Source organism: Geotrypetes seraphini, chromosome 15 (assembly GCF_902459505.1).
Source record: "Geotrypetes seraphini chromosome 15, aGeoSer1.1, whole genome shotgun sequence".
Classification (NCBI taxonomy): domain Eukaryota; kingdom Metazoa; phylum Chordata; class Amphibia; order Gymnophiona; family Dermophiidae; genus Geotrypetes; species Geotrypetes seraphini.
Genome location: NC_047098.1, coordinates 12,368,114 through 12,393,236, shown reverse-complemented (window position 1 = coordinate 12,393,236; position 25,123 = coordinate 12,368,114). Strand labels below are relative to the sequence as shown.

Below are 25,123 nucleotides of genomic sequence, written 5' to 3'. Positions count from 1 at the left end.
CCACAGTTGAGGGGCCATTACCGAAAACATATCGTGGCTTCTAGTGCCTACAATTTTCAGAGAAGGGATGGTTAAGAGGTTTTGAGAAGTCGACCGAAGAGACCGGAGGGGTGTTATGAGGGATGAGCGTTCTAGTTACAAATTGAGGTTCGTTAAAAATTAACGTTTTATATACTAAATATAATACCTTAAAGGTGATGCGGTGGCTAAAAGGGATGGTTCGCAAGTGTGTGGGGGGGATGCCGGATTGCGGGGGGATGCCGGATCGTGGGGGGGGGGGGGGGAATGCCGGATCGCAGGGTGGGGGCTCGCAAATCGAGGCAAGCTCAGTTTCCGAGGAGCAGAATTTGCAAATGTTTTGCTCATCTTGCAAAACACTAGCAATCCATGGCACTCGTAAACCGAGGTTTGACTGTATATTGAAGAAAAACTAAGGACTTCTTTTACTAAACCTCCATAGAGCTTGCGTTAGTATTTTCCGTGCAGTGCAGGGCTAGCACGCAGCATTGTAGCATGTGCTAAAAACACTAGGAGCCCTAAATCTTGCTCGGCCATTTTGGAATGTTATCTCAACTGAACTGGACACAAGTTTCTCTAAAGTGAGTTAAAAAGCTCATTGTAGATTGTGCGATTTTCCCCAATTCTTTTAATTCGCTCAGAACAAAATTAATTCCATCCTAAATCATGATTTTCTACAATTATGTCACGTCAGACAAGAGATGTAGGAACTTAAACAAAATGGCCTCAAACTGAAGAATGTGGAAAAAGTTTAGATTATCAAACTATTTTTTTTATAAAGGAAAACTGGAAAATGCAAAACTTTTTACTGAAAAATGTGATGTGGATATTGCTGCAGTCACTTTAACAGTTTTTTATAATCAGATATTAATTACTTTTAATATTTTTCCATTTTTATCCAGATCAGCAGTGCAAGGATACTTGGTGACCCAGGCAAACCTTATGTCCCCCCCCCGTCCCCCGCCCAAGATTTTAAAATTAATCTTAACAATCATGAGTCTATGAGTTAATAGGGCTTTCCATAACATATTGTTTTCCTTTGACTGCTGAGGCTCTTTTGCTGCCTCCCTAGGCAACCGCCTAGTCTTGCCTACTAGTTCAGCCAGCAAATTTGGGTGAAATCCAAACCTTCCATCCAACTACAAACAAGTGGAAATCTACCTGGTTTAAACATCCGATCATGAATTGTCTGTACTTTTTTGACCCTAAACTACACTTCTGTTAGATGCTAGGGCTCGGCAGGGTTGTGCAGAATCAATATTTGAGGTCAAAGAAATGATGATGACCTTCAAAATACTGGATGCTTCTTGGCACCCTGCATGGATACAGATCTAAAATGGAACCTTAACCCTCAGAAAGAGAGACAATATTTTAAAAGTCTGAAGATTTCTGCCATTAGAACATAAGAATAGCCTTATTGGGTCAGACCAATGGTCCACCCAGTAGCCCGTTTTCACGGAGGCCAATCCAGGCCACTAGTACCTAGCCAAAACCCAAGGAGTAGCAATATTCTATGCTACCGATACAGGGCAAGCAGTGGCTTCCCCCATGTCTTTCTAAATAACAGACTATGGACTTTTCCTCCAGGAACTTGTTCAAACCTTTGTTAAAATCAGCTCTTACCACATCATCTTGCAACGCGTTCCAGAACTTAACTATTCTCTGAGTGAAAAAGAAATTCCTCCTATTGGTGTTAAAAGTATTTCCCTGTGACTTCATCGAGGCATTGCATATCCAGTTTCTCTTTGGTAGACGTACCTACCATGAAGCTATTGATGTAGTACTGACACCAGTCCTCGAGGGCAGAGGAAAGGTTACCAGCCAGGTTTTCATGATATTTTCTATAAATGCTGACTGCTGATGGCTAATTTAGATCTGAATATTCAGTCTCCATGAGGTGTTTTAGGTGTGAATTTCCTGGTGGTGGCCATCTTGGATTTTTAGCGATCTATTTTTAAACTTCTTTTTTTCTACCTTACAACCCCTCGATTTCATTAAAAATCGTTAGAGATGGACTCCTCCGCCAATGTAGATGTGACTTCATGTGTGAATTGGGCCGGATTACCGTTAGAGGAATGTCCGTGTACAATGGGGGAGGGGAGGGATGAGGGTTTGGTTCAGTTCAGTAAAACCCGGATGTCTGAATCCGTCCTCCTTTTTTTTGAGTCATATAGTAACCCTACACTAGAACAGCAGGGTGGAGGGGCCAACGCAGGTATCCAGGGCAAGTGTGGGGGGGATAGAAAAGGTGCCCACTCCTCTCAACCAACTCTTCCATTGTGCCCTGGACCCTAGAATTATATTTCCTGCAAAATCAGCAAGGGATTCTGGGCTGTGTTACAGTTTTAGTTAAAATAAACATTTACGTTTCAAAAATGGCCAAGATATGTGAACATTTTGACTCACTGATATTTTAAATGTTTATTTGTTTAAAATGAACGTTCATGTCATGTTACTGCCAGAAATCCTCCAGTTCTTCATGTATTTTAGATTAGGTTCTGTGTCAGTTGATCCCGTTATAAAATATTAGCCCTCAACGTCAACAAGAACAAAATATTTATATGGACAATAACAGTAAATGATGGCAGATGTAGACCTGAATGCTCCATCCAGTGCCCTGTAATCACAATTTCATTATTCAATTACAATGTCTTTTCTTGTTGTTGGTATTTCTGGGCCATAGACCAGCGTCTCTCAAACTTTTTTTAGTTCTGGCACACTAAACGGAGCAAATGTTTTTTGTGGCACCTTATAACTGAAATTATTAAACTGCAAATACCCCTTTTAAGCGCAGCGGTAACAGCTCCGATGCTCCTAGAATTCCTGTGAGCGAAAGAACTGTTACCGCCGCGACTGGGGCTAAAAATCTCTGACCACCACATAAGGGTTTTCTAATAGAAATCAAACAGGGGAAGGGGGAGAGGCTAGAAGAGGCTTTATGGAGGCTAAAGCACTGTCAGTTGTATTAGCTGAAATAATAGGTTGTTTCTACTTAAAAATCACACACCCCTTTTGTGAAACCATGTTAGGCTTTTTTTTTTTATCGTCGGCCGCAGCGGTATTAGCCCTGACATTCATAGGAATTCTACAAGTGTCAGATCTAATATCATCGTGGCCGGCAATATTTATTTATTTTTTTTTTTTAAACCCTAACTTGGCTTTGTAAAAGGGAGCCATAGTGAGCAACGATGCATAAGCCAGTCTATTCCTGTCTCGGGCATACATCAAAGCAGTTTTTTCATAGTCACCAAAATGTCTCAAAAACAAATTTGTGCAGGGATTACTTTGGCAGATAATCTAATGCTGCCACCTGCTGCCAGATTTCAGACGTCTCTACCCAAACAGAAACCTTTATTTAGTGTGGTGTCAAGTCAAAAGCGCGCCGGGACAAAGGCGCCCGCAGACAATTGAGCGCAGCGCGGATGTGCGCACCGAAGAAAATGACTGTTTTTAGGGGCTCCGACGGGGGGGCGTGACTTAAAACAGATCGCGCTGCGTTGAAAACTACTGTTTTTAGGGGCTCCGACGGGGGGTCGTGGGGAGGAACCCCCCCACTTTACTTAATACAGATTGCGCCGCGTTGTGAGGGCATTGTGGGGGGTTTGGGGGGTTGTAACCCCCCACATTTTACTGAAAACTTCACTTTTTCCCTGTTTTTAGGGAAAAAGTTAAGTTTCCAGTAAAATGTGGGGGGTTACAACCACCCAAACCCCGCCACAACGCCACCGCGATCTGTATTAAGTAAAGTGGGGGGGCTCCCCAACAAAACCCCCCGTCGGAGACCCTAAAAACAGTAATTTTCTTCAGCGCGCATCTCCGTCTTGCGCTCAGTTGTCGGCGCGCACCTTTGTCTTCTGCGATTATGTCTATGAACCATTTAGTGTAACTGCTATTATGAAGAAATTCACCCAACAGGTACAGCTCGACATCAAACTTACAGTCACATTCATGGGGAGTGCGTGGCACAGTGGTTAGAGCTACAGCCTCAGCACATAGAGGTTGTGGGTTCAAATCCCTTGGTGCTCCTTGTGACCCTAATCCACTATTGCCCCAGGTATATTAGATAAGAGTGTGAGCCCTCCAGGACAGATAGGGAAAATGCTTGAGTACCTGAATGCACACCACTTAGATTTTAAGTGGTATATAAATACTAAAAATAAATAAATGATTGGACCCAACAATCCAATAGTATTACAAACACTAAGGTCTACTTGAGATATCCAGCACCCACACTTATAGCATACAATATACGGCACAGTTCATGTGTACATTGTTGAACTCGAACAAATAAACAAATGAAAACAACCAATATGTGTTCATAATTGGATCTTCCCCTTATTTGATGCTATTTAAAGGAGAGTTGCCCATTCGATCGCCAATTGGATCTTCCCCATATTTGATGCTATTTAAAGGAGAGTTGCCCATTCGATCGCCAATTGGATCTTCCCCTTATTTGATCCTATTTAAAGGAGAGTTGCCCATTCGATCGCCAATTGGATCTTCCCCTTATTTGATCCTATTTAAAGGAGAGTTGCCCATTCGATCGTCAATTGGATCTTCCCCTTATTTGATCCTATTTAAAGGCGAGTTGTCCATTTGGCGATCGAATGGGCAACTCTCCTTTAAATAGGATCAAATAAGGGGAAGATCCAATTATGAACACATATTGGTTGTCTGCATTCGTTTTTTTGTTCAAGTTCAACAATGTATACATGAACTGTACCGTATATTTCAAATATCTGGAGAAATAGATACTAGCAATGGGGTGCTCGGCACAGTAAAGCTTCCATTTGCACGTGTCCATTTACTAATCTGCTAGTGCATGCTTACTGCAGCTTAAAAGCCCCGATTTTATAAAAGGTGACTATAGTAAGGTCCCTAGATCGACACGCTTAGCACAGAACACTTTAGCAAATAAAGGTTTGCCTGGAGCTCCAACTACCCTTGCACTGGCCCTGACTTACACATGTAAATGGTGTGTTTTGCAAGACTGCACATCCAAAGTGAACCGATTAAGGACCCAAGCTTTCAAAAACTTACCTTTTTTTTATTTTTTTAGACAATTCACAGCCGTTTTCAACTCCTGAGAGGTAAGCCCAATTCTCCTCCCAAGCTCTCCTTCAAATCCCAAGACCAAACAAGAAGTTAATTGAGTTAGGAATGTGGGATGGAGGGGTACATGCCTTCTTTAAATCTGTGCATGCCACTACTCCATGTCCTACCCAATCCCCCCATCGGCACCCATGTACTGGTGAGAAGAGGAGACTTAGAGGGGATATGATAGAGACTTATAAGATCATGAAGGGCATAGAGAGAGTAGAGAAGGAAAGGTTCTTCAAACTGTCAAATAATAAAAGAACAAGAGGGCATCTGGAAAAGTTGAAAGGGGACAGATTCAGAACAAATGCTAGGAAGTTCTTCTTTACCCAACGTGTGGTTGACACCTGGAATGCGCTTCCAGAGAATGTAATAGGGCAGAGTACGGTACTGGGATTTAAAAAGGATTGGACAATTTCCTGCTGGAAAAGAGGATAGAAGGGTATAAATAGAGGATTTCTGCACAGGTCCGGGACCTGTTGGGCCGCCGCGTGAGCGGACTGCTGGGCACGATGGACCTCAGGTCTGACCCAGCAGAGGCATTGCTTATGTTCTTATAATGTAATGAACCCATCTCCTACACCTTAATATATTCCTTCTTCTGTTGGGTCAGTAATCTAATTACTTTTTCATCTCTTGACGCACTAAAGAGGCATTTTTAAAGCATTTGTATTCTTCAGATGGAATATTTATCCTACGCTATATATACATAATTCTTTTAAAATATCTTCTGTTTCTCTGTAAGATTTCTGCGTGCATCACACAGAGCAGGTGACTCAGACAGTCTCTCTGATGAATGAAGTGACAAACTTGTTATTTTTTTTATGATTAGCTCAGAGAACATTGGGGGCAGCAGCTCAGGGAAAAGAACAGGTGGCAGACACACTAACAAATACGGGTTTTGCAACATTTTTAGGTATTTGAATAGAACATAAATATACAGTAGGACAGGTTTAAAGATATCTTATCTTCTAGTTCACTGAATCGCAACTGTGCCGCGAGAGATATCCTAGATGCGAGTCAGCCAGCGCCGGTGCCTTTCCTCGTCTCTTCCCTTCCCCCCTCCCCCACCCCCGCTGTAGTCATTTCAGGGTTAGCAGATGGATTTCCAAAACCTGGCAGTTTATCTGGGTTTTGGAAGTTCCCGAGCTCAGACGTCTCGGAGAAACTCCCCAAGCTCAGACATGTCTGTCCGGAGAATAGGAACCATGCAGGAGGCAGAGAGAAAGAAATGTTGGACTGGTGGAGGGAAAGGAGGGAAAAATGTTGGACTGGGGGGGTGCACATAAGAGGAAGGAAGGGGAGTTGTTGGACTGCAGGGGGCAGAATGGAGGAAGAGAGGGAGAAATATTACACTGGGGAGAGGAGAGATGAGTCAAGGAAGGGAGGGATGTCAGATCCCGTGCGCATGCGCAGACATCGAAGCGATGATGTCATATGCGCGTGATATCATCGTGTCAATGTCCACGTGCGCATGGAGGCCCTTCAGACGAGGGACTGAGTTAAGCGTGCCGGGGGCAGAAAAATGTTTGCGAGACACTGTTCGAGTTCAACAGAACTGTATTGCGTATTTCAAATATCTGTAGAAACAGATACTAGCAAAGGGGTGCTCGTCACAGTAAAGCTTCCATTTGCACGTGTCCGCTTACTAAGCTGCATTAAATGCTAGCACAGCTTAAAAGCCCAGATTTTATAAAAGGCGACATTTTGTAGACTTCAATCCTATCTTCCCCCTCAGCCGTCTCTTTTCCAAGCTAAAGATCCCCTAACTTTTTTAGTCTTTCCTCATAAGAGAGGAGTTCCATCCCTTTTATCATCCTGGTCTCTCTTCTTTGAACCTTTTCATATTATTTATTTGAAAGCACTTGAAAGCACAAGTGGAGAAAATATGATATTTAGGTAGTGAACAACTAAAATACAATAACTGAAAGAAGGAATAAGAAAAGCAGTAGTGGAAAATAGGAGGGGAGCCAGGACTTAAATACAGGGTACAGAGGCAGAGAGCCAAAAGCTTCCTGGAACAAGTGAGTTTTGAGCAACAACTTTGAATTTGGAGAGAGAGGGCTTCAAGCCTGAGATGAGGGGGAAAGGAATTCAAGAGTTTGGGCCCAAAGTAGCTGAAGGCAATTTCATATGATAAAGTTCAAAAGGAGAGATGAGGGAGGGGGGGAAGGGAGGGAGAGAGAGATTGTTCTGGGCAGAGCAGATGCGTGGGAAGGACCATGCGGGATGAGGAGGTTACTGATATAGGCGGAAGCAGCCCTTTAAGACATATAGGAAGCGTTTGAACTTAACACAGACAGAGACAGGGAGCCAGTGTTCGGAGCAAAGTAGAGAAGAGCACAATTTTGGGAGAGATTTGAACATGATTTCTGAGTCTACTTTTTTTTTTTAAGAACACTTGGCAAGGCTTGGTTGTCTGAGGCAGCTTTTTAGTGATAATTGTTTAGTTGACGCTTCTAAATTGTTATGTTTTGTGTAATTGATATGTTTGTAAGTATGTTTGTTTTATTTTCAATGATTTATCATGTTTAATTCACGGTTTTTATCTCTCTGCAGCCCTTTTGAGAGAGCAGTTTATAAAACTGACAAGAAAACAATAAATACGAGAAGGAAAAATCCCTGGACATCTGCAAGCGACGGCTCATGGCACCAGGACTGAGCTGGACGCCCAAAGGAGCAGAAGGGAATGGCTCGTCTTTAAAACAAAAACAGCCAACCACAGCATGCCAGAATATAACACCAGAATGGGAAAAAAATACAGTGGAACCTCGGTTTGCGAGTAACGCGGTTTGCGAATGTTTTGCAAGACGAGCAAAACACTCAGCAAACTTTTGTCTCGCAAACCGAGCCCCGCCCCGATAAACGAGCACTTACAGCTGCAGGAAGCGCCGCTTCAGGGGGATTCCTCTTCCGTCCGCCGGCCAGCCTTCCACGCCGGGTGCCTTCCGCATGTTGGAGACCCTCTGTCTGAGCCCACGCAGCTGAGTGCTGTCCCACCTGCACGTTGCGTATGATCACCCAAGCACACCCCTCCCCCCAAAGCAGCCCTCTTTCCCTTTCCCCCTGCCCCCCCCCCTGTATTGGCCCCTGATTAGTGTAGCTCGACTTTACTACAGGAAGAGGCGGTTGGAGCAGACCGCGAGTCCGCGATTCGCGATCCGCGAATTCGTGGAGGAACACTGTACTCCTTAAGTCAGCTGGCCAGGTACAAAGGGACTACCTGTCTTTTAGTCAACCAGTTGCTATTACAGATTTTACAAGATTTGATGTAAAGAGAACCCCAAAAAAAACTCTGTGGAGTGACGATCCTGTATAGCGGACTAGGTCCTTTAAGGCTCTTATGTGGATGGAATTATTTTATGTGGATGATTTTAGTGTACCTTTGGAACTTTGATACTTTCAAATAAAGTCCATTTGGGAACATCGTCACTCCACAGAGTTTTTTGGGTTTTCTCTGGATTTTCTTCTTTGTGGATATTTTGGGGTCAATTCCTTTTGTTTTTTGCTACTTAGGATTTTAAAGTGTTTGAGGCTTGTGCAGATGAGGACGGAGCTTAGGCATTGGTGGAATGAGGCATTATGACATCACAGTCTGAGCTCTAGAATGTTGCAAACACAAGCAGTGTCTCACTTCCGGCTCACCACCTAAATTGTTTCCCACGTAATCACCTTTATAGGATCCCCAGGGACCCCTGAAGAAGACTTTTTGTCGAAACGCAGACCGTGTTGGGTCCTGTATCCCCAGCGGACTAGGTCCTTTAAGGCTCTTATGTGGATGATTTACTTTTATGTGGATGGAATTATTTTATGTGGATGATTTTAGTGTACCTTTGGAACTTTGATACTTTCAAATAAAGTCCATTTGGGAACATCGACACTCCACAGAGCTTTTTTTTTTGTTTTCTCTGGATTTTCTTCTTTGTGGATATTTTGGGGTCAATTCCTTTTGTTTTTTACAAGATTTGATGTAACCTTCATGAGGAGGTATTTTACTCAATAAATGCCATAATATCAAAGGGGATGAAAAATGCATAATTCTATCACTCCTTTCCCATAAAATAATTTAACCTTCATTACTACAGGTGATTTGCTCTTCTGAGAGAGTCATATGCTTGCTTCAAGACCCCACTGCATCAGATGCAGCTCTATGCACTGCCCTGCAGGGGGGATCTGGGTAGGTCTGATCCTCCAATCAGCTGATGCTAGCCAAGAAATGCTATTTTGAGAAATTCTTTCCTGAGAAATCCTAATGTAATCCCACTTGGGATGTTTCTATGATTTATTAGAACCTTTCCTTCCTGGAAGCAGTTTCCTCAGCCACCTCTTCTGCATTCAACAATCAAAACAGAGTAAAATGATATCTAAGGACCCATAGTCTGTTATTAAGACATGGGGGAAGCCTCTGCTTGCCCTGGATCAGTAGCATGGAATGTTGCTACTCTTTGGGGTTCCGGAATCTTGCTACTCTTTAGGATTCTGAATGGAATGTTGCTACTCTTTGGGGTTCCGGAATCTTTTGTTACTCTTTGGGATTCCGGAATCTTGCTATCCTTTGGGATTCTGTGTAGATTGTTGCTACTGCTTGGGTTTTGGCCAGGTACTAGGGACCTGGATTGGCCACCATGAGAACGGGCTACTGGTCTGACCCCGTAAGGCTATTCTTATGTTCTAAAACAATTCAACCAGTCAGCAATGGCTGTTGACTGGTTAAATCGCACATACCTCTGCTATCTACACATATTCAGCGGGAGATAACCAGTTTGCCCTGCTGAATATTCGCAGCTAGCACATAACCAGGAGCCAGTTAATTCGAGGGTATATTGTGGTGGGCCACACTTAGGACCCAATGTCCTAGCTTCATGGGCTAGCCAATGGCCGATTAGCCCTGACTATCGGCTTAACTGGATATCAGTTGATGGCCAAACATGAAACCAGATATGTAATGCCGGTTGCTGGAATCAGCCCGATATTGGCTCTCTGGGTTCAGCGTCAGTGGCGGGCAACGTAGTTAAAGCGCACCACCGGTTGAAAATCAGGCTGTGGATGTTTACTCAGATTTAACGTTACGTGGGTGTGCTTACATTGCAAGAGTTGGGGGGGGGGGGGGTTCCAAAAAATGAAGCCCAATTCTGTGACTGTCCTACTATTTAATCCCCGACGCATCCTTCTGGAAATATAAAGAGATGAACCATTTCCAGGACAGCACATCGTTTGAGCCATTGACGCTACGAACCTGTTGACTCTGCAGTCTCTACGGAATGCAGCAGTTGAGTAATGAATAGTGAATGTGGATCCTGTTCTCCAAAGGGCTCTTTTTTTTGTTGTTGTTTTCCTTAGAATAAAAATAGACGCTCATAAATTCCCTAGAAATATGATTCATGACAACGATTCAGTTCAAGTTCTTTGACCTCACTGACAATTTGCGGCTTTCTGTTGACACTCATCTTTGGAAACAAACTTCTCTTCATAGTGCTGTCAGGAACACTTAAGCTCTGTAGAAGCCTGGTTGAATGACTGGAAGGCTATTAATCTCGAAAGGAAATAATATTTCAGGTAAATAGTCCAGGAAGATACTGATCTGCTAGAGAGACTGCACAAGAAGAGATGGCTCATAAAGTTTCTTAAGAGATGCCAAATTAGACGAGCAATGATTTTATGTGCATATGGTGAGTTGCATTTTACCTGAAAGAGTATCTCTAGGCATTGGTGGGGGAGGTGGGAGTTGTGAACTAGAGAACGACACGGTGACAAAATTCATCACCGTTCCCGTCCCCGCGGATTACCGCGGGAAACCATCTTCATGTCATTCTTTAAGGAAAGAGGGAAGAATCAAAGTATGAATGGCCACAACCACTGACCCACAAGCTTTGCTTTGAAGAATGCTGGTGTAGAAGGACTGAGGTTGAAACAGACACTACAGAATGACAGTCTCTGGTATCCAGAGCAGAGATTGTGATGTCATAATGCCTCATTCCACCAGTGCCTAAGAGCCAATCACATCAGTGATGTCACAATGGCTTCATTATCCTTGGCTCCCATAAGAATCAGAGCATGAATGGCCACAACCACTGACCCGCAAGCTTTGCTTTGAAGAATGCTGGTGTAGAAGGACTGAGGTTGAAATAGACACTAGAAAATGACATGGGATTATTTCCTGCGGTTATCCGCGGGGACGGGAACGGTAATGAATTTTGTCACCGTGTCATTCTCTAGTCTGAACTGCCCCAGGTGTCGTGTCGGTGAGGGCGCCGGAATCTCTCTGCCCCACCACCACCACCTTGCCATGCCATCCCTCTCCCCCCACACACACCCCTTTGTAGACCTTCACTAGCACAAGCAACTTCTCCTACCTGTTGCTCGTGTCAGCCTGGTTCACCTCTGAATCACTTCCTAGTCAAGGAGAAGGAAGTGACATCAGAGGGAAATCCAAAGCTGGTGCGAGGTGCATGCTGGAGAAAAGCCACTCACACTGGCGAAGATTTAAAGGTAATCGGGAGGGGGGGAAGGGAGAGTGAGAGGGGAAGAGTGGGTGGACGCCACTGCCCTAGGCACCTCCTACTCTTACTAAGCCACTGTCTCTAGGGCCAGACCAATATCATCACAAGGTAAATGCATAATTCTCATAGCTATGAATAAATCACATTTATTTTATTTATATATCACTTCTGTTTGAAGTGGTTCATATTCAGGTACTCTGATGGGCTCACAATTTAACTATGGTACCGGGGGCAATGGAGTGTTAGGTCACAAGGAGTAATGTGGGGATTTAACTCACAAGCTCAGGGTGCTGAGGCCACTCCACATTTAATGGGAAATTCAGGGCTGTGACAAATAATATTTCTGGAAACGTCAATCGCTCCTCCTAAACTTACTTGCTCCACTTCATCACTGACGCTGAAACCGTGGATTGAAGACAAAGTTTTATTTTATTTTTCTTTCCAGCTTATGATTTATCTTTAATCTTATCTATTGTTTTGCCTTTTGTCTTTGTTTTGTTCTATTTCTATCATTTAAATTTCTCCAGAATTCTACTGTTCAACGGCTCCCCCTTCTGCTTCTATTCCTTTCTCTCCTCTCTTCTACCTTCCAAAGTATTTAGATCAATGCTGTCTTGTTAAAATGTTTATTTTATTTTTATTTTTCCTCTAACTCTACTTTTCACTTCTCTATTACCCTCCAGGTACTTTAGTTAGATTGTGAGCCTTCGGCACAGTAAGGGAATTTTTCAAGTACCTTTCTTATTTCTAATCTTAATGTATATTTTCTGTAAACCGCTTAGAACCTAACGGATGGAGCGGTATATAAGAAATAAATTACATTACATTACATTACATTACATAATATGCACTAATCCCTAAATTCTATTTTAAAAAGTGCTAAAAATTGTGCACACTAATTTGGACCTATGCCCAATTTGCATGTACAGTTACCAGATTTTGTCCTTAAAAAAGAGGTTGTGTGGCCCCGCCCTGTTCTGCCCCCCCCCCAACCCCAGCCTCACACAAACACAGTCTCTTCGGAGCCGCGTCTTTAGGACATCTGCCCCGAGCTCAATGGTTTTCAAAATTCAGACATGGTACACTTCTCCCTCTGTATTCGCAAGTTTCCGTATCTACGGCTTTGATTATTCGCAATTTTTCGGCCACTGATTCCGTCCCCCCCCCAAAAAAAGTCATCACTAAAGTTTTTTCCTTTTAATGTACAGTACCGATAAAAAAAAGTTCATCACTTATCATTACTCACCTCCTCCTCCCCCTCCCGATCTTCTCTCACAAATATTCCCCAGAATCTCCTCATAAAAACAATGATCAGTCCCTGGATTGTATTACTATGGTCATTCTTGAAGACACGTACTATAGCAAAAAGAGTCCGTTGCACCCATGTCCCCTCTATGCTGTGTTGGAGTCCTCCAACCGCATTCTTGCTAGTGGGAGGCGGTGCTTCAAGATCGTCTTTTCAATCACCTGAGACAGGTAGGGTTCCCTGCAGAACTACAGAGTAGAGAATGACACGGAGACAAATTTTTCACCATCCCTGCGAGTTCTTTTCCTATCCCTGACCCATTCCTTCAAGCTCCGTCCTCTTCTCCACAAGCCTCAAACAAAGGGCTCCTTTTGCGAAGCCGCGCTAGTGGCTTTATCGTACGCACCTTTTTGGTGCGCGCTAACCCCTGCGCTAGCCTAAAAACTATCGCCTGCTCAAGAGGAGGCAGTAGTGGCTAGTGCGGCCGGCAAATTAGCGTGCGTTAAACTGCTAACGCGGCTTCGTAAAAGGAGCCCAAAGTGTTCAAGGCTTCTGCAGTTAAGGCAAAGCTTACAGGAATAGGGCAAGAACAGGGACAGCAACAAAACTCGCGGGGATGGAACGGGGAAAAATTTGTCCCCATGTCATTCTCTACTGCAGAGCTTGCTCGTCCCTCACTACAGACTCGCGGGGACAGGGAAATTGAGTTCCTGAGGGGACGGGGAAAAATTTGTCCCCGTGTCATTCTCTACTACAGTGCTTCCCCGTCCCTCACTATTGACTCGCAGGGACGGGGAAATTGAGTTCCTGTGGGGACGGGGAAAAATTTGTCCCCGTGTCATTTTCTACTGCAGAGCTTGTTCGTCCCTCACTACTGACTCGCGGGGACGGGGAAATTGAGTTCCTGCGGGGACGGGGAAAAATTTGTCCCCGTGTCATTTTCTACTGCAGAGCTTGCTCGTCCCTCACTACTGACTCGCGGGGACGGGGAAACTGAGTTCCTGCGGGGACGGGGAAAAATTTGTCCCCGTGTCATTCTCTACTACAGAGCTTGCTCGTCCCTCACTACTGACTCGCGGGGACGGGGAAATTGAGTTCCTGCGGGGACGGGGAAAAATTTGTCCCCGTGTCATTCTCTACTGCAGAGCTTGCTCGTCCCTCACTACTGACTCGCGGGGACGGGGAAATTGAGTTCCTGCGGGGACGGGGAAAAATTTGTCCCCGTGTCATTTTCTACTGCAGAGCTTGCTCGTCCCTCACTACTGACTCGCGGGGACGGGGAAACTGAGTTCCTGCGGGGACGGGGAAAAATTTGTCCCCGTGTCATTCTCTACTACAGAGCTTGCTCGTCCCTCACTACTGACTCACGGGGACGGGGAAATTGAGTTCCTGCGGGGACGGGGAAAAATTTGTCCCCGTGTCATTCTGTACTGCAGAGCTTGCTCGTCCCTCACTACTGACTTGTGGGGACGGGGAAATTGACTCGCGGGGACGGGGAAATTGAGTTCCTGCCGGGACGGGGAAAAATTTGTCCCCGTGTCATTTTCTACTGCAGAGCTTGCTCGTCCCTCACTACTGACTCGCGGGGACGGGGAAACTGAGTTCCTGCGGGGACGGGGAAAAATTTGTCCCCGTGTCATTCTCTACTGCAGAGCTTCCCCGTCCCTCACTATTGACTCGCGGGGACGGGGAAACTGAGTTCCTGCCGGGACGGGGAAAAATTTGTCCCCGTGTCATTCTCTACTGCAGAGCTTGCTCGTCCCTCACTACTGACTCGCGGGGACGGGGAAACTGAGTTCCTGCGGGGACGGGGAAAAATTTGTCCCCGTGTCATTCTCTACTGCAGAGCTTGCTCGTCCCTCACTACTGACTCGCGGGGACGGGGAAACTGAGTTCCTGCGGGGACGGGGAAAAATTTGTCCCCGTGTCATTTTCTACTACAGTGCTTCCCCGTCCCTCACTATTGACTCGCAGGGACGGGGAAATTGAGTTCCTGTGGGGACGGGGAAAAATTTGTCCCCGTGTCATTTTCTACTGCAGAGCTTGTTCGTCCCTCACTACTGACTCGCGGGGACGGGGAAATTGAGTTCCTGCGGGGACGGGGAAAAATTTGTCCCCGTGTCATTTTCTACTGCAGAGCTTGCTCGTCCCTCACTACTGACTCGCGGGGACGGGGAAACTGAGTTCCTGCGGGGACGGGGAAAAATTTGTCCCCGTGTCATTCTCTACTACAGAGCTTGCTCGTCCCTCACTACTGACTCGCGGGGACGGGGAAATTGAGTTCCTGCGGGGACGGGGAAAAATTTGTCCCCGTGTCATTCTGTACTGCAGAGCTTGCTCGTCCCTCACTACTGACTCGCGGGGACGGGGAAATTGAGTTCCTGCGGGGACGGGGAAAAATTTGTCCCCGTGTCATTTTCTACTGCAGAGCTTGCTCGTCCCTCACTACTGACTCGCGGGGACGGGGAAACTGAGTTCCTGCGGGGACGGGGAAAAATTTGTCCCCGTGTCATTCTCTACTACAGAGCTTGCTCGTCCCTCACTACTGACTCACGGGGACGGGGAAATTGAGTTCCTGCGGGGACGGGGAAAAATTTGTCCCCGTGTCATTCTGTACTGCAGAGCTTGCTCGTCCCTCACTACTGACTTGTGGGGACGGGGAAATTGACTCGCGGGGACGGGGAAATTGAGTTCCTGCCGGGACGGGGAAAAATTTGTCCCCGTGTCATTTTCTACTGCAGAGCTTGCTCGTCCCTCACTACTGACTCGCGGGGACGGGGAAACTGAGTTCCTGCGGGGACGGGGAAAAATTTGTCCCCGTGTCATTCTCTACTGCAGAGCTTCCCCGTCCCTCACTATTGACTCGCGGGGACGGGGAAACTGAGTTCCTGCCGGGACGGGGAAAAATTTGTCCCCGTGTCATTCTCTACTGCAGAGCTTGCTCGTCCCTCACTACTGACTCGCGGGGACGGGGAAACTGAGTTCCTGCGGGGACGGGGAAAAATTTGTCCCCGTGTCATTCTCTACTGCAGAGCTTGCTCGTCCCTCACTACTGACTCGCGGGGACGGGGAAACTGAGTTCCTGCGGGGACGGGGAAAAATTTGTCCCCGTGTCATTCTCTACTACAGTGCTTCCCCGTCCCTCACTATTGACTCGCAGGGACGGGGAAATTGAGTTCCTGTGGGGACGGGGAAAAATTTGTCCCCGTGTCATTTTCTACTGCAGAGCTTGTTCGTCCCTCACTACTGACTCGCGGGGACGGGGAAATTGAGTTCCTGCGGGGACGGGGAAAAATTTGTCCCCGTGTCATTTTCTACTGCAGAGCTTGCTCGTCCCTCACTACTGACTCGCGGGGACGGGGAAACTGAGTTCCTGCGGGGACGGGGAAAAATTTGTCCCCGTGTCATTCTCTACTACAGAGCTTGCTCGTCCCTCACTACTGACTCGCGGGGACGGGGAAATTGAGTTCCTGCGGGGACGGGGAAAAATTTGTCCCCGTGTCATTCTGTACTGCAGAGCTTGCTCGTCCCTCACTACTGACTCGCGGGGACGGGGAAATTGAGTTCCTGCGGGGACGGGGAAAAATTTGTCCCCGTGTCATTTTCTACTGCAGAGCTTGCTCGTCCCTCACTACTGACTCGCGGGGACGGGGAAACTGAGTTCCTGCGGGGACGGGGAAAAATTTGTCCCCGTGTCATTCTCTACTACAGAGCTTGCTCGTCCCTCACTACTGACTCACGGGGACGGGGAAATTGAGTTCCTGCGGGGACGGGGAAAAATTTGTCCCCGTGTCATTCTGTACTGCAGAGCTTGCTCGTCCCTCACTACTGACTTGTGGGGACGGGGAAATTGACTCGCGGGGACGGGGAAATTGAGTTCCTGCCGGGACGGGGAAAAATTTGTCCCCGTGTCATTTTCTACTGCAGAGCTTGCTCGTCCCTCACTACTGACTCGCGGGGACGGGGAAACTGAGTTCCTGCGGGGACGGGGAAAAATTTGTCCCCGTGTCATTCTCTACTGCAGAGCTTCCCCGTCCCTCACTATTGACTCGCGGGGACGGGGAAACTGAGTTCCTGCCGGGACGGGGAAAAATTTGTCCCCGTGTCATTCTCTACTGCAGAGCTTGCTCGTCCCTCACTACTGACTCGCGGGGACGGGGAAACTGAGTTCCTGCGGGGACGGGGAAAAATTTGTCCCCGTGTCATTCTCTACTGCAGAGCTTGCTCATCCCTCACTACTGAAAATGTGATATTGAAACAACATTCTCCGCTGACAGGAATGTACATGTTCCAGACTCCCGCCCTACTCAGAGGGAATATTAGGCCCAACTACACTCACTGCTTTTGATATGCTCTCACTGGATGAAATGGCCCCTTTAGAAATATAAACTTACAGCTCTGTAAGGTAATTTCCCTCCCACTGATATATCCAGTAAACAGATGCATGTGTGCATAAAGATAGGCAGCAAAACCTTTCACTAGAATTCTGTGACTTGCATATGTTTGACTAATGGTTGCCAAACATTTGTTCTGTTTCTACATTGCTCATACTTTGGATGATGAGTCAATACCAAGATTTTCAGATGTTTGATTCACTTAGGGCTTAAAGGCATAGAGAAATACAAAAAAGGCTTCCTCCTGTTTTGTTTTGGGGAAAAGTACTTAGTTCAGAGGCCCAGAAGTCTCACTTGTCACAGAGTCAATGGCAGAGGACGGTCTTTAACCCCTGCTACAGACAGAGCTTGTCCTAAATCACACAGTCCCATGTTCTAACGTCTAGACCAGGGGCTGAACAAGGTCAATCCTCAAGGTCAATCCTCAAGGGCTGAACAGGTCACGTTTTCAGGTTATTCCAAATTAATATGCGGGAGACGGATTTGCATACAATGGAGCTCATATGCATGCAGGTTCTTCACCGTAGATTGAGCGGAGGATAGTCGAGAAAGGCTGACTAAGGGGCGTTTCTTGAGACGGCATCCACAAAGATGAATCACGTTGGATTACTGTCCCCTAGCTGGCCACTTTTATAAAACCAGACGAGTTATCAGTCAAGCTGATAAGCTAAATAAGACACCTTTAAGATGTGAAGATATAAAGACCGAAAGTTAAAAAAAAAACCCCAAAACAATGACTTATGACGATTGAGGTGTTAAAACCTCCTCTGTGATAATGTGGGCCATATGAACTGCAAACTGAGGTCTACAAAAAATATTTAAATTTGGTGGCATGCTTGCTTGTCACAGTTTTATTTTATGCATAGTCTATTCAGGGCAGGATTAACCAATAGGCCGAGTAGGCACGTGCCTAGGGCCCAAAATGATCAGGGGGGGCCCGATGAAGGAAGGCATCAACATTGTTTTTTCCAAACAGCAATGGGCCCCTCCAGCATCGATCGCCAATGTGGGCCCCTCCCCGATCGGCAACGCACCCCCCCCCCTCCCCATCGACAGAAAGTAAGACAAGCAAGCAACGCGGGTAAGAAAGGCAACGGGAACTGTAATTGTGCAAGCGGTGCTGCTGGCCCAAAGCTTCCCTCTGACGCAGCGTCCTGTTTCCGCCTGGGCGCATGGTGGGGTGGGGCGGGGCAGGGGGCCCAGTGTACTTGGGTGCCTGGAGGCCCTTGACAAATTAATCCTGCCCTGAGTCTATTCCAGAGGTCTCAAACTCAAACCCTTTGCAGGGCCACATTTTGGATATGTAGGTACTTGGAGGGCCGCAGAAAAAATAATTAGTCTTATTAAAGAAATGACAACTTTGCAGGAGGTAAAACTCATTATAGTTTATAAATCTTTCCTTAACTGCTTCTGATAATTTCAGCTATACATGCAGAAAGTGGAAAACTATCAAAGTATCAACTGCAAGAGACAAGATTTTGGACCAACTATTTTGGGGCCCTCGGTATTATAAAGAATGATTCCTTATGGAAAACTTGTGCCTTAAGTGTCCGGCGGTCGCATTCTGGAACGTTGCCCGCCTCACTGCTGTAACCTCATGCAAGCACTTTCCTGCTTCTGTACGTGATTGTCCTCTCCACTCCACCTCACAATCGCATACAGACACAGGAAAGCGCTTGCGTGAGGTTACAGAATTATTTATAATTCAAGGGCCTCAAAATAGTACCTGGCGGGATGCATGTGGCCCCCGGGCCACGAGTTCGAGACTACTCTTCTATTCATTAGGGATGTTCTGAAAACTTGCTCTAGACCAGGGGTGTCCAACCTGCGACCCAAGGGCTGCATGTGGCCCCGTGAAGTATTTTGTGCGGCCCCGGTTGAGGGCGATGCAGTGTTTTCCTCTGCTGCCCCCGGGTGTTTACCGTCTTGCCAGTTCCCTCCTCTGTCTTGCTGCAGCGTTTGCGCGGCCCCAGAAACATTTTTTTCGGCCAATGCGGCCCAGGGAAGCCATAAGGTTGGACACCCCTGCTCTGGACCATTCCCATCTACCCAGAAACAAGCTTTAATCGTTCCTATTAGAGAAACACTTGTCAGCAATAGCACCTCCCACACACCACAAAATTAAAATCTGCAGTACGAAGGAAATCAAATCCTTACTGAAGGAAGAGCTTGTGGCATTATTATTTTTTAAATTGCTATATAGAGATAGACACACAATAATTCTTTCTAATTGAAGGGAAATTAATTAGGAATCTCAAGACTGCAGTTAACCTCCTTCTCCTTATGCCTTCATCCATTAACCTCATGCTGTAGAAATATCATTCAGTACTCGGGGTAGGTAGTTCCTCGCGTATTCCCTAGTCAATCAGGTTTTCAAGATATCCACACGAATGTGTACGAGAGAAAGATTTGCATGCCGTGCCTGAAGTGCATGCAAATCTGCTTCACGTGCCTATTTATTGTGAATATCCTGAAAATCTGACTGGCCGGGAGAGGGGGAGGTAGAAGGACATGGCAGAAGGACGTGCCTTCGTAAAATGTCATTTCCTGCTGGTACAGGATGTTGAGACCACTCCTTTTGTCTCTGGCCACCAATCAGAGCAATGGGCCAGGAAGGGCAGAGTAATGGGCCAGGCTGGGCGGAGAAATGGGCGGGATGGGACGGTACAGGCTGGAGCAGACCCTGAATCTCCTGCTGAGTGGGTCGGCCACTTTGGCAGCTCTGGGGCGGTACTCCAGGAACAGTTTGGGAAACACTGCTGTAGAATACACAACGGAACTAGCTAGCTAGCAGCAGCGGTCACTATAATATATTAACACTAGAAAAAGACACACAGTGATTCCTTCCTTAAGAAAGCCATTAAGAGATGGCAGACATGAGAGACCCGAAATCTGATCCAAGCACGCTGGCAGTAAGAGCAGTGGGCAGAGCTGCCAATTCCGGACTTAGGACAGTCCCGTCTTATTTTGGGACCTACAGCACTGATGTCATTGGGTAGAATCAAGGACTACAAATCCCACACTGCTTTGGGATGCAAGTTGTAAACCAGAACTGCCAAAAAGTCTCCATCCCAGAACTGGGAAACTTGGGGCTCCTTTTACTAAGGTGCGCTAGCGTTTTTAGTGCACGCAGGATATTACCACGCGCTATGCGGCTAGAACTAACGCCAGCTCAATGTTGGCGTTAAGGTCTAGCGCGTGCGGTAATTCGGCGTGCGCTATTCCGCGCGTTAATGCCCTAAGGCAGCTTAGTGAAAGGAGCCCTTGGTAGCTCTGCAGTCGGCAACACGTCAACTAAAAGAAGCAGAGAAAGCGGGAGACCGAGTCCACAATAGGTCATGTTTCTGTTACAACTTAAATTCAATTAAAGCAGATATTTTTATTCAGTGGAAGAGTCAAGTTCGTCCCTGACCAGCAGATGGAGACATTTTGACCCACCAGCCTGCTCAATACTTATGTCATCAACGCAGACTCTTCTCAAATCGGAGCCTTAACACCATTTATAAACATAAATCTATTTCTTAACCGCATTAATTTTGAGTTCTTTGCAGTTTACAAAAGATTAACTAAAAATACTACAAATAAAGAACCCAAAAATTCAGAGCCCCAAAATTCAGAGCCCAAACATTTTGAGAACAAGTAAGTTTTCAGTAGTTTTCTAAATTGAAAATAAGAAGGTGAAGAAAGTAACAAAGAGTTGAAATCCTTATCAAATATTGCAGCCTGATCGGAAAGCATGCGATCATGATATCTTTTAAAGTTTACAACCCTTCACCGTAGGGAAAGTCAACAAGGCTTTAGAGCTTCGAGAGTGTTTTTGAATGGAAAAACAGAATAAATCAATCATTTAAGACGGGGCTTCACCCACTACTACTCGAGAATAGATGCAACCCAGCTTGAAAATGACTCACGCCTCAGCCGGCAGCCAGTGCAGTTCTTGATAGACGCGAGTGACATGATCAAGCCTTTTCAAAACCAAAAATAAGTCCGACAGCCATATGTTGAACGATTCTCAGTTTGGAAAGATTTTTCTTATTACTGCGGTAAGGGGGGGTGCATTCCACCTCACAATAAATCAAAACCAAAATTCTGAAATGCGCAAATCCCAATACAGTATTTTAATAGCAGACAATTTTAAAGAAAACCAATAAAAGAAAATCCGTCCAAAAGAAGACGGCTTTTACCTTGACGGCTCTCCTTTGGTCCATGCAGTCAGGATTCTCACACCAGAGCACCTTTTCCTCCGTTAATGTTCTTTCATCTAAAAAACAAGGGGGGGGGGGGAATGTTATATAGTAACATTCTTAACATAGTAGATGACGGCAGATAAAGTCCCGAATGGTCCATCCAGTCTGCCCAACCTGATTCAATTTAAATTTTTAAATTTTTTTTTCTTAGCTATTTCTGGGCAAGAATCCAAAGCTCTACCTGGTACTGTGCTTGGGTTCCAACTGCCGAAATCTCTGTTAAGACTTACTCCAACCCATCTACACCCTCCCAGCCACTGAAGCCCTCCCTAGCCCATCCTCCACCAAACGGCCATACACAGACACAGACCGTGCAAGTCTGCCCAGTACTAGCCTAGTTCAATATTTAATATTATTTTCTGATTCTAAATCTTCTGTGTTCATCCCACGCTTCTTTGAATTCAGTCACAGTTTTACTCTCCACCACCTCTCTCGGGAGCGCATTCCAGGCATCCACTACCCTCTCCGTAAAGTAGAATTTCCTAACATTGCTCCTGAATCTCAATGAGTAGAACAGCATAGGGAGATCACAATAGCAAATTTCCTTCTCTTCCAAATTTATTGTTAATGGGGAACCGTCTCTGTGGCGCAGTGGTTGGAGCTACAGCCTCAGCACCCTGGGGTTGTGGGTTCAAACCCCACGCTGCTCCTTGGCAAGTCACTCAGTCCTCCGTAGCCCCAGGTACGTTAGATAGATTGTGAGCCCACTTGGACAGACTGGGAAAAATACTTGAGTACCTGATTGTAAAACCGCTTAGATAATCTTGATAGGCGGTATATAAAAAAACCTAATAAACTTGAAACAATGTGCCTTTTACTGTGCAAAATTGCTTGTACAGGTTATAAAGTAGTGTCAATTCCATACGTAACTTATCTAATTGGCCTAAACTGGTAATTGGCAATTATTAGCGTTAATCAATGCTAATTGGTACTAATGTTTAATTATGTATGTGACTGCCCTTAGTTGTAATTTCGTAACCTTAGCATGCAATTCCTTAGGCACACAAATGGGAGGGGCGTCGACGTGGGGGGGGCATAGACAAGTCAGCGAAGTGCCCAGCACTTACCATTCCCACTCGTGACTAAAGTTAGGTACTAAAATATACCTTCTCCCCCCCCCTTTTACAAAACTGCGATAGCGGTTTTTAGCGCAGGCCGGTGCGCTGAATGCTCCGCGCTGCTTCCGATGCTCAGAGCATTCAGCACGCCGGCCTGCACTAAAAAGCGCTATTGCGGTTTTGTAAAAGGGGGGGAGGATAGACCCATGTTAATAGTCTACCACGGAAATTACGGGAGCAATTGTTGATTTAGTCTGTCTTTCCGACCTTATAGAATTCTCTCTTAAGGGTCAGATTCTGTAATTGGGCACCTAAAAAGATCGGAACCGAAAGTTGGGTGCCCGTTGCCCATCAATCATACTTAGGCGCCCATTACAGTATCACGCTGAGCGGCGCCTAGCTTAAAACTTAAGGGCAAATTCTAGAAGTGCCCCAAAATTCGGCACTATTCAGCGCGATTCAAGTAAAATCGGCTGCTGTGTAGTGAATCACGCTGAGCGGGACCTATTTTGGAGGCGCCCAAGAAATAGGCCGGCTCTAGGCACAGCTAAACGTCAGGCGCCTAGCCACCTTGCTGGGCAGACCGGATGGATCGTGCGGGTCTTTATCTGTCGGGCGGTTGGCACTTTAAAAGACTGCGAGGATCTTCAGAAGGATCTGAACCAGCTGGAATCGTGGGCAATAAAGTGGCAGATGAATTTTAACTTGGACAAATGCAAGGTGATGCATCTGGGAAAGAAAAACAAAGAACACGAATATAGGATGTCGGGGGTGACTTTAGCCAAATGCGAACAAGAAAAGGATTTGGGGGTACTGATAGACAGAACCCTAAAGCCATCGGCTCAATGCGCAGCGGCGGCGAAAAAAGCAAACAGGATGCTGGGCATGATTAAAAAGGGGATCACGAGTAGATCGGAAGACGTTATAATGCCACTTTATAGAGCAATGGTCAGACCACACCTGGAATACTGTGTCCAACATTGGTCTCCATACCGTAGCCCTTTCAGGACCAAGGGACATATTTGTCCCATAGCTTTAAAATCCTATAAATTTTGATTGGGATAGTCTACACTTCTAAATTTGATATGTACGGATTCCATATGATACTGCCTTTATGTAAACAAACTGGTTCCGACATTCATTCATTAGCGTCGTTGCCAGATTGACGAGAAGATTCACTTGCCACACTGTCCATAAGCCAGAAGTGTGATTTTTTTTAAAAAAAAATAATGATATTTCACAAAAAAAATCAATTTTTTGGCATCTGCAAGCCCTTTTTACCATAAAAATGTCGTCAAAACCACAAAAATTGGCCTACGATCCTTATGGTCCTGAAAGGGTTTAAGAAGGATATAACTCTGCTGGAAAGGGTGCAGAGGCGAGCAACGAAATTAGTTAGTGGAATGGAGAATTTGAGCTACCATGAACGACCCAGGAAACTGGGACAGTTCACCCTGGAAAAGAGAAGACTGCGAGGGGATATGATAGAGACTTTTAAATTATTAAAAGGTTTTGACAAAATAGATCAGGAAATATCATTACTAACATTTTCAGATGTGACACGGACAAGAGGACATGGCCTGAAACTGAGTGGAGGCAGGTTCAGGACTAATGTCGGGAAGTTCTGTTTTGTACAGCGAGTGGTGGGCGCTTGGAATGCTCTCCCGGAGGAGGTTGTGATGGAGACTACTGTTCTGGGTTTCAAACGTAAGTTGGATGCATGCCTTCATGCTAATCATATTGAGGGATACGGGAAATCCGGGTCTCCATAAAGGAGTACCTAAAGGGCCTCCGCGTGTGCGGATCGCCGGACTAGATGGACCTAGGTCTGATCCGGAGAAGGCGTTTCTTATGTTCTTATTTACCGTGTTATTGTGTCTGCCCTCCAGAAAAAAAAGCAGTGGCAACCACAGAGCCCAGTGGCCCTTGTTTCACCTCAGGCCTGGGCTTCCCGTGTGGAAAAGGAATTCGTATCGTGGATAGAAGCCTGCAGAACCTGTGAACGCACTCCCGATTCACAGGTCTGGAGCTTTGTCACTTCCACTATCGCACGTCGTTTTCATGTCCCGGAGAAAACATTTTCTAACAAAGCCTTTCACGCAAATGTTGGAGTGATGAATGAGTAGCGAGTTCCGCAATACTCAGAATCAGTGGTTTAGGGGGCAGTGGCACCCCCCCTCTGACCCCCCCTGTTCCTTCCGTGCCAAACCCCCTCCCCCCTCCTTCCGTGCCTCCACGCCACACTCACACCCTCCCTTCCCACCCCCCACCCCACCCCCGTACCGCTTTTAAATCTTTGCCAGCGTGAGAAACCTCTGGCCTGCTGCTTGCGCTGGTGTTAGCTTTGTCTTAAGTATGCTCGACTACTGCAATATTATCTATTTGGGTACATAGTTTCAAGTTTATTCGAAATTTGATGAATCGCTTATACATAAAATACTAAGCAATGTACATTAAAATCCAAATTTGAACATACGTTAAGATACAAGGTAATAATAATAATAATAAATAAATAAAAAAAGGGGGGTTTGACCTAAAGACCAACAGACCATAGAAGAAAACA

General features: G+C 45.9%; 1 protein-coding gene across 2 annotated transcripts in view; it reads right to left on the bottom strand.

Annotated features, from left to right (window-relative positions):
• The window catches only part of PLEKHG5 (pleckstrin homology and RhoGEF domain containing G5), a 252,202-nt gene that overhangs the window by 168,688 nt on the left and 58,391 nt on the right, over window positions 1-25,123 (bottom strand). For both annotated transcript variants that reach the window (XM_033922899.1, XM_033922902.1), the window contains exon 2: window positions 21,440-21,516. In XM_033922899.1, coding sequence (XP_033778790.1) covers window positions 21,440-21,516 — 77 coding nt within the window. The remainder of the gene's footprint in view (window positions 1-21,439; window positions 21,517-25,123) is intronic.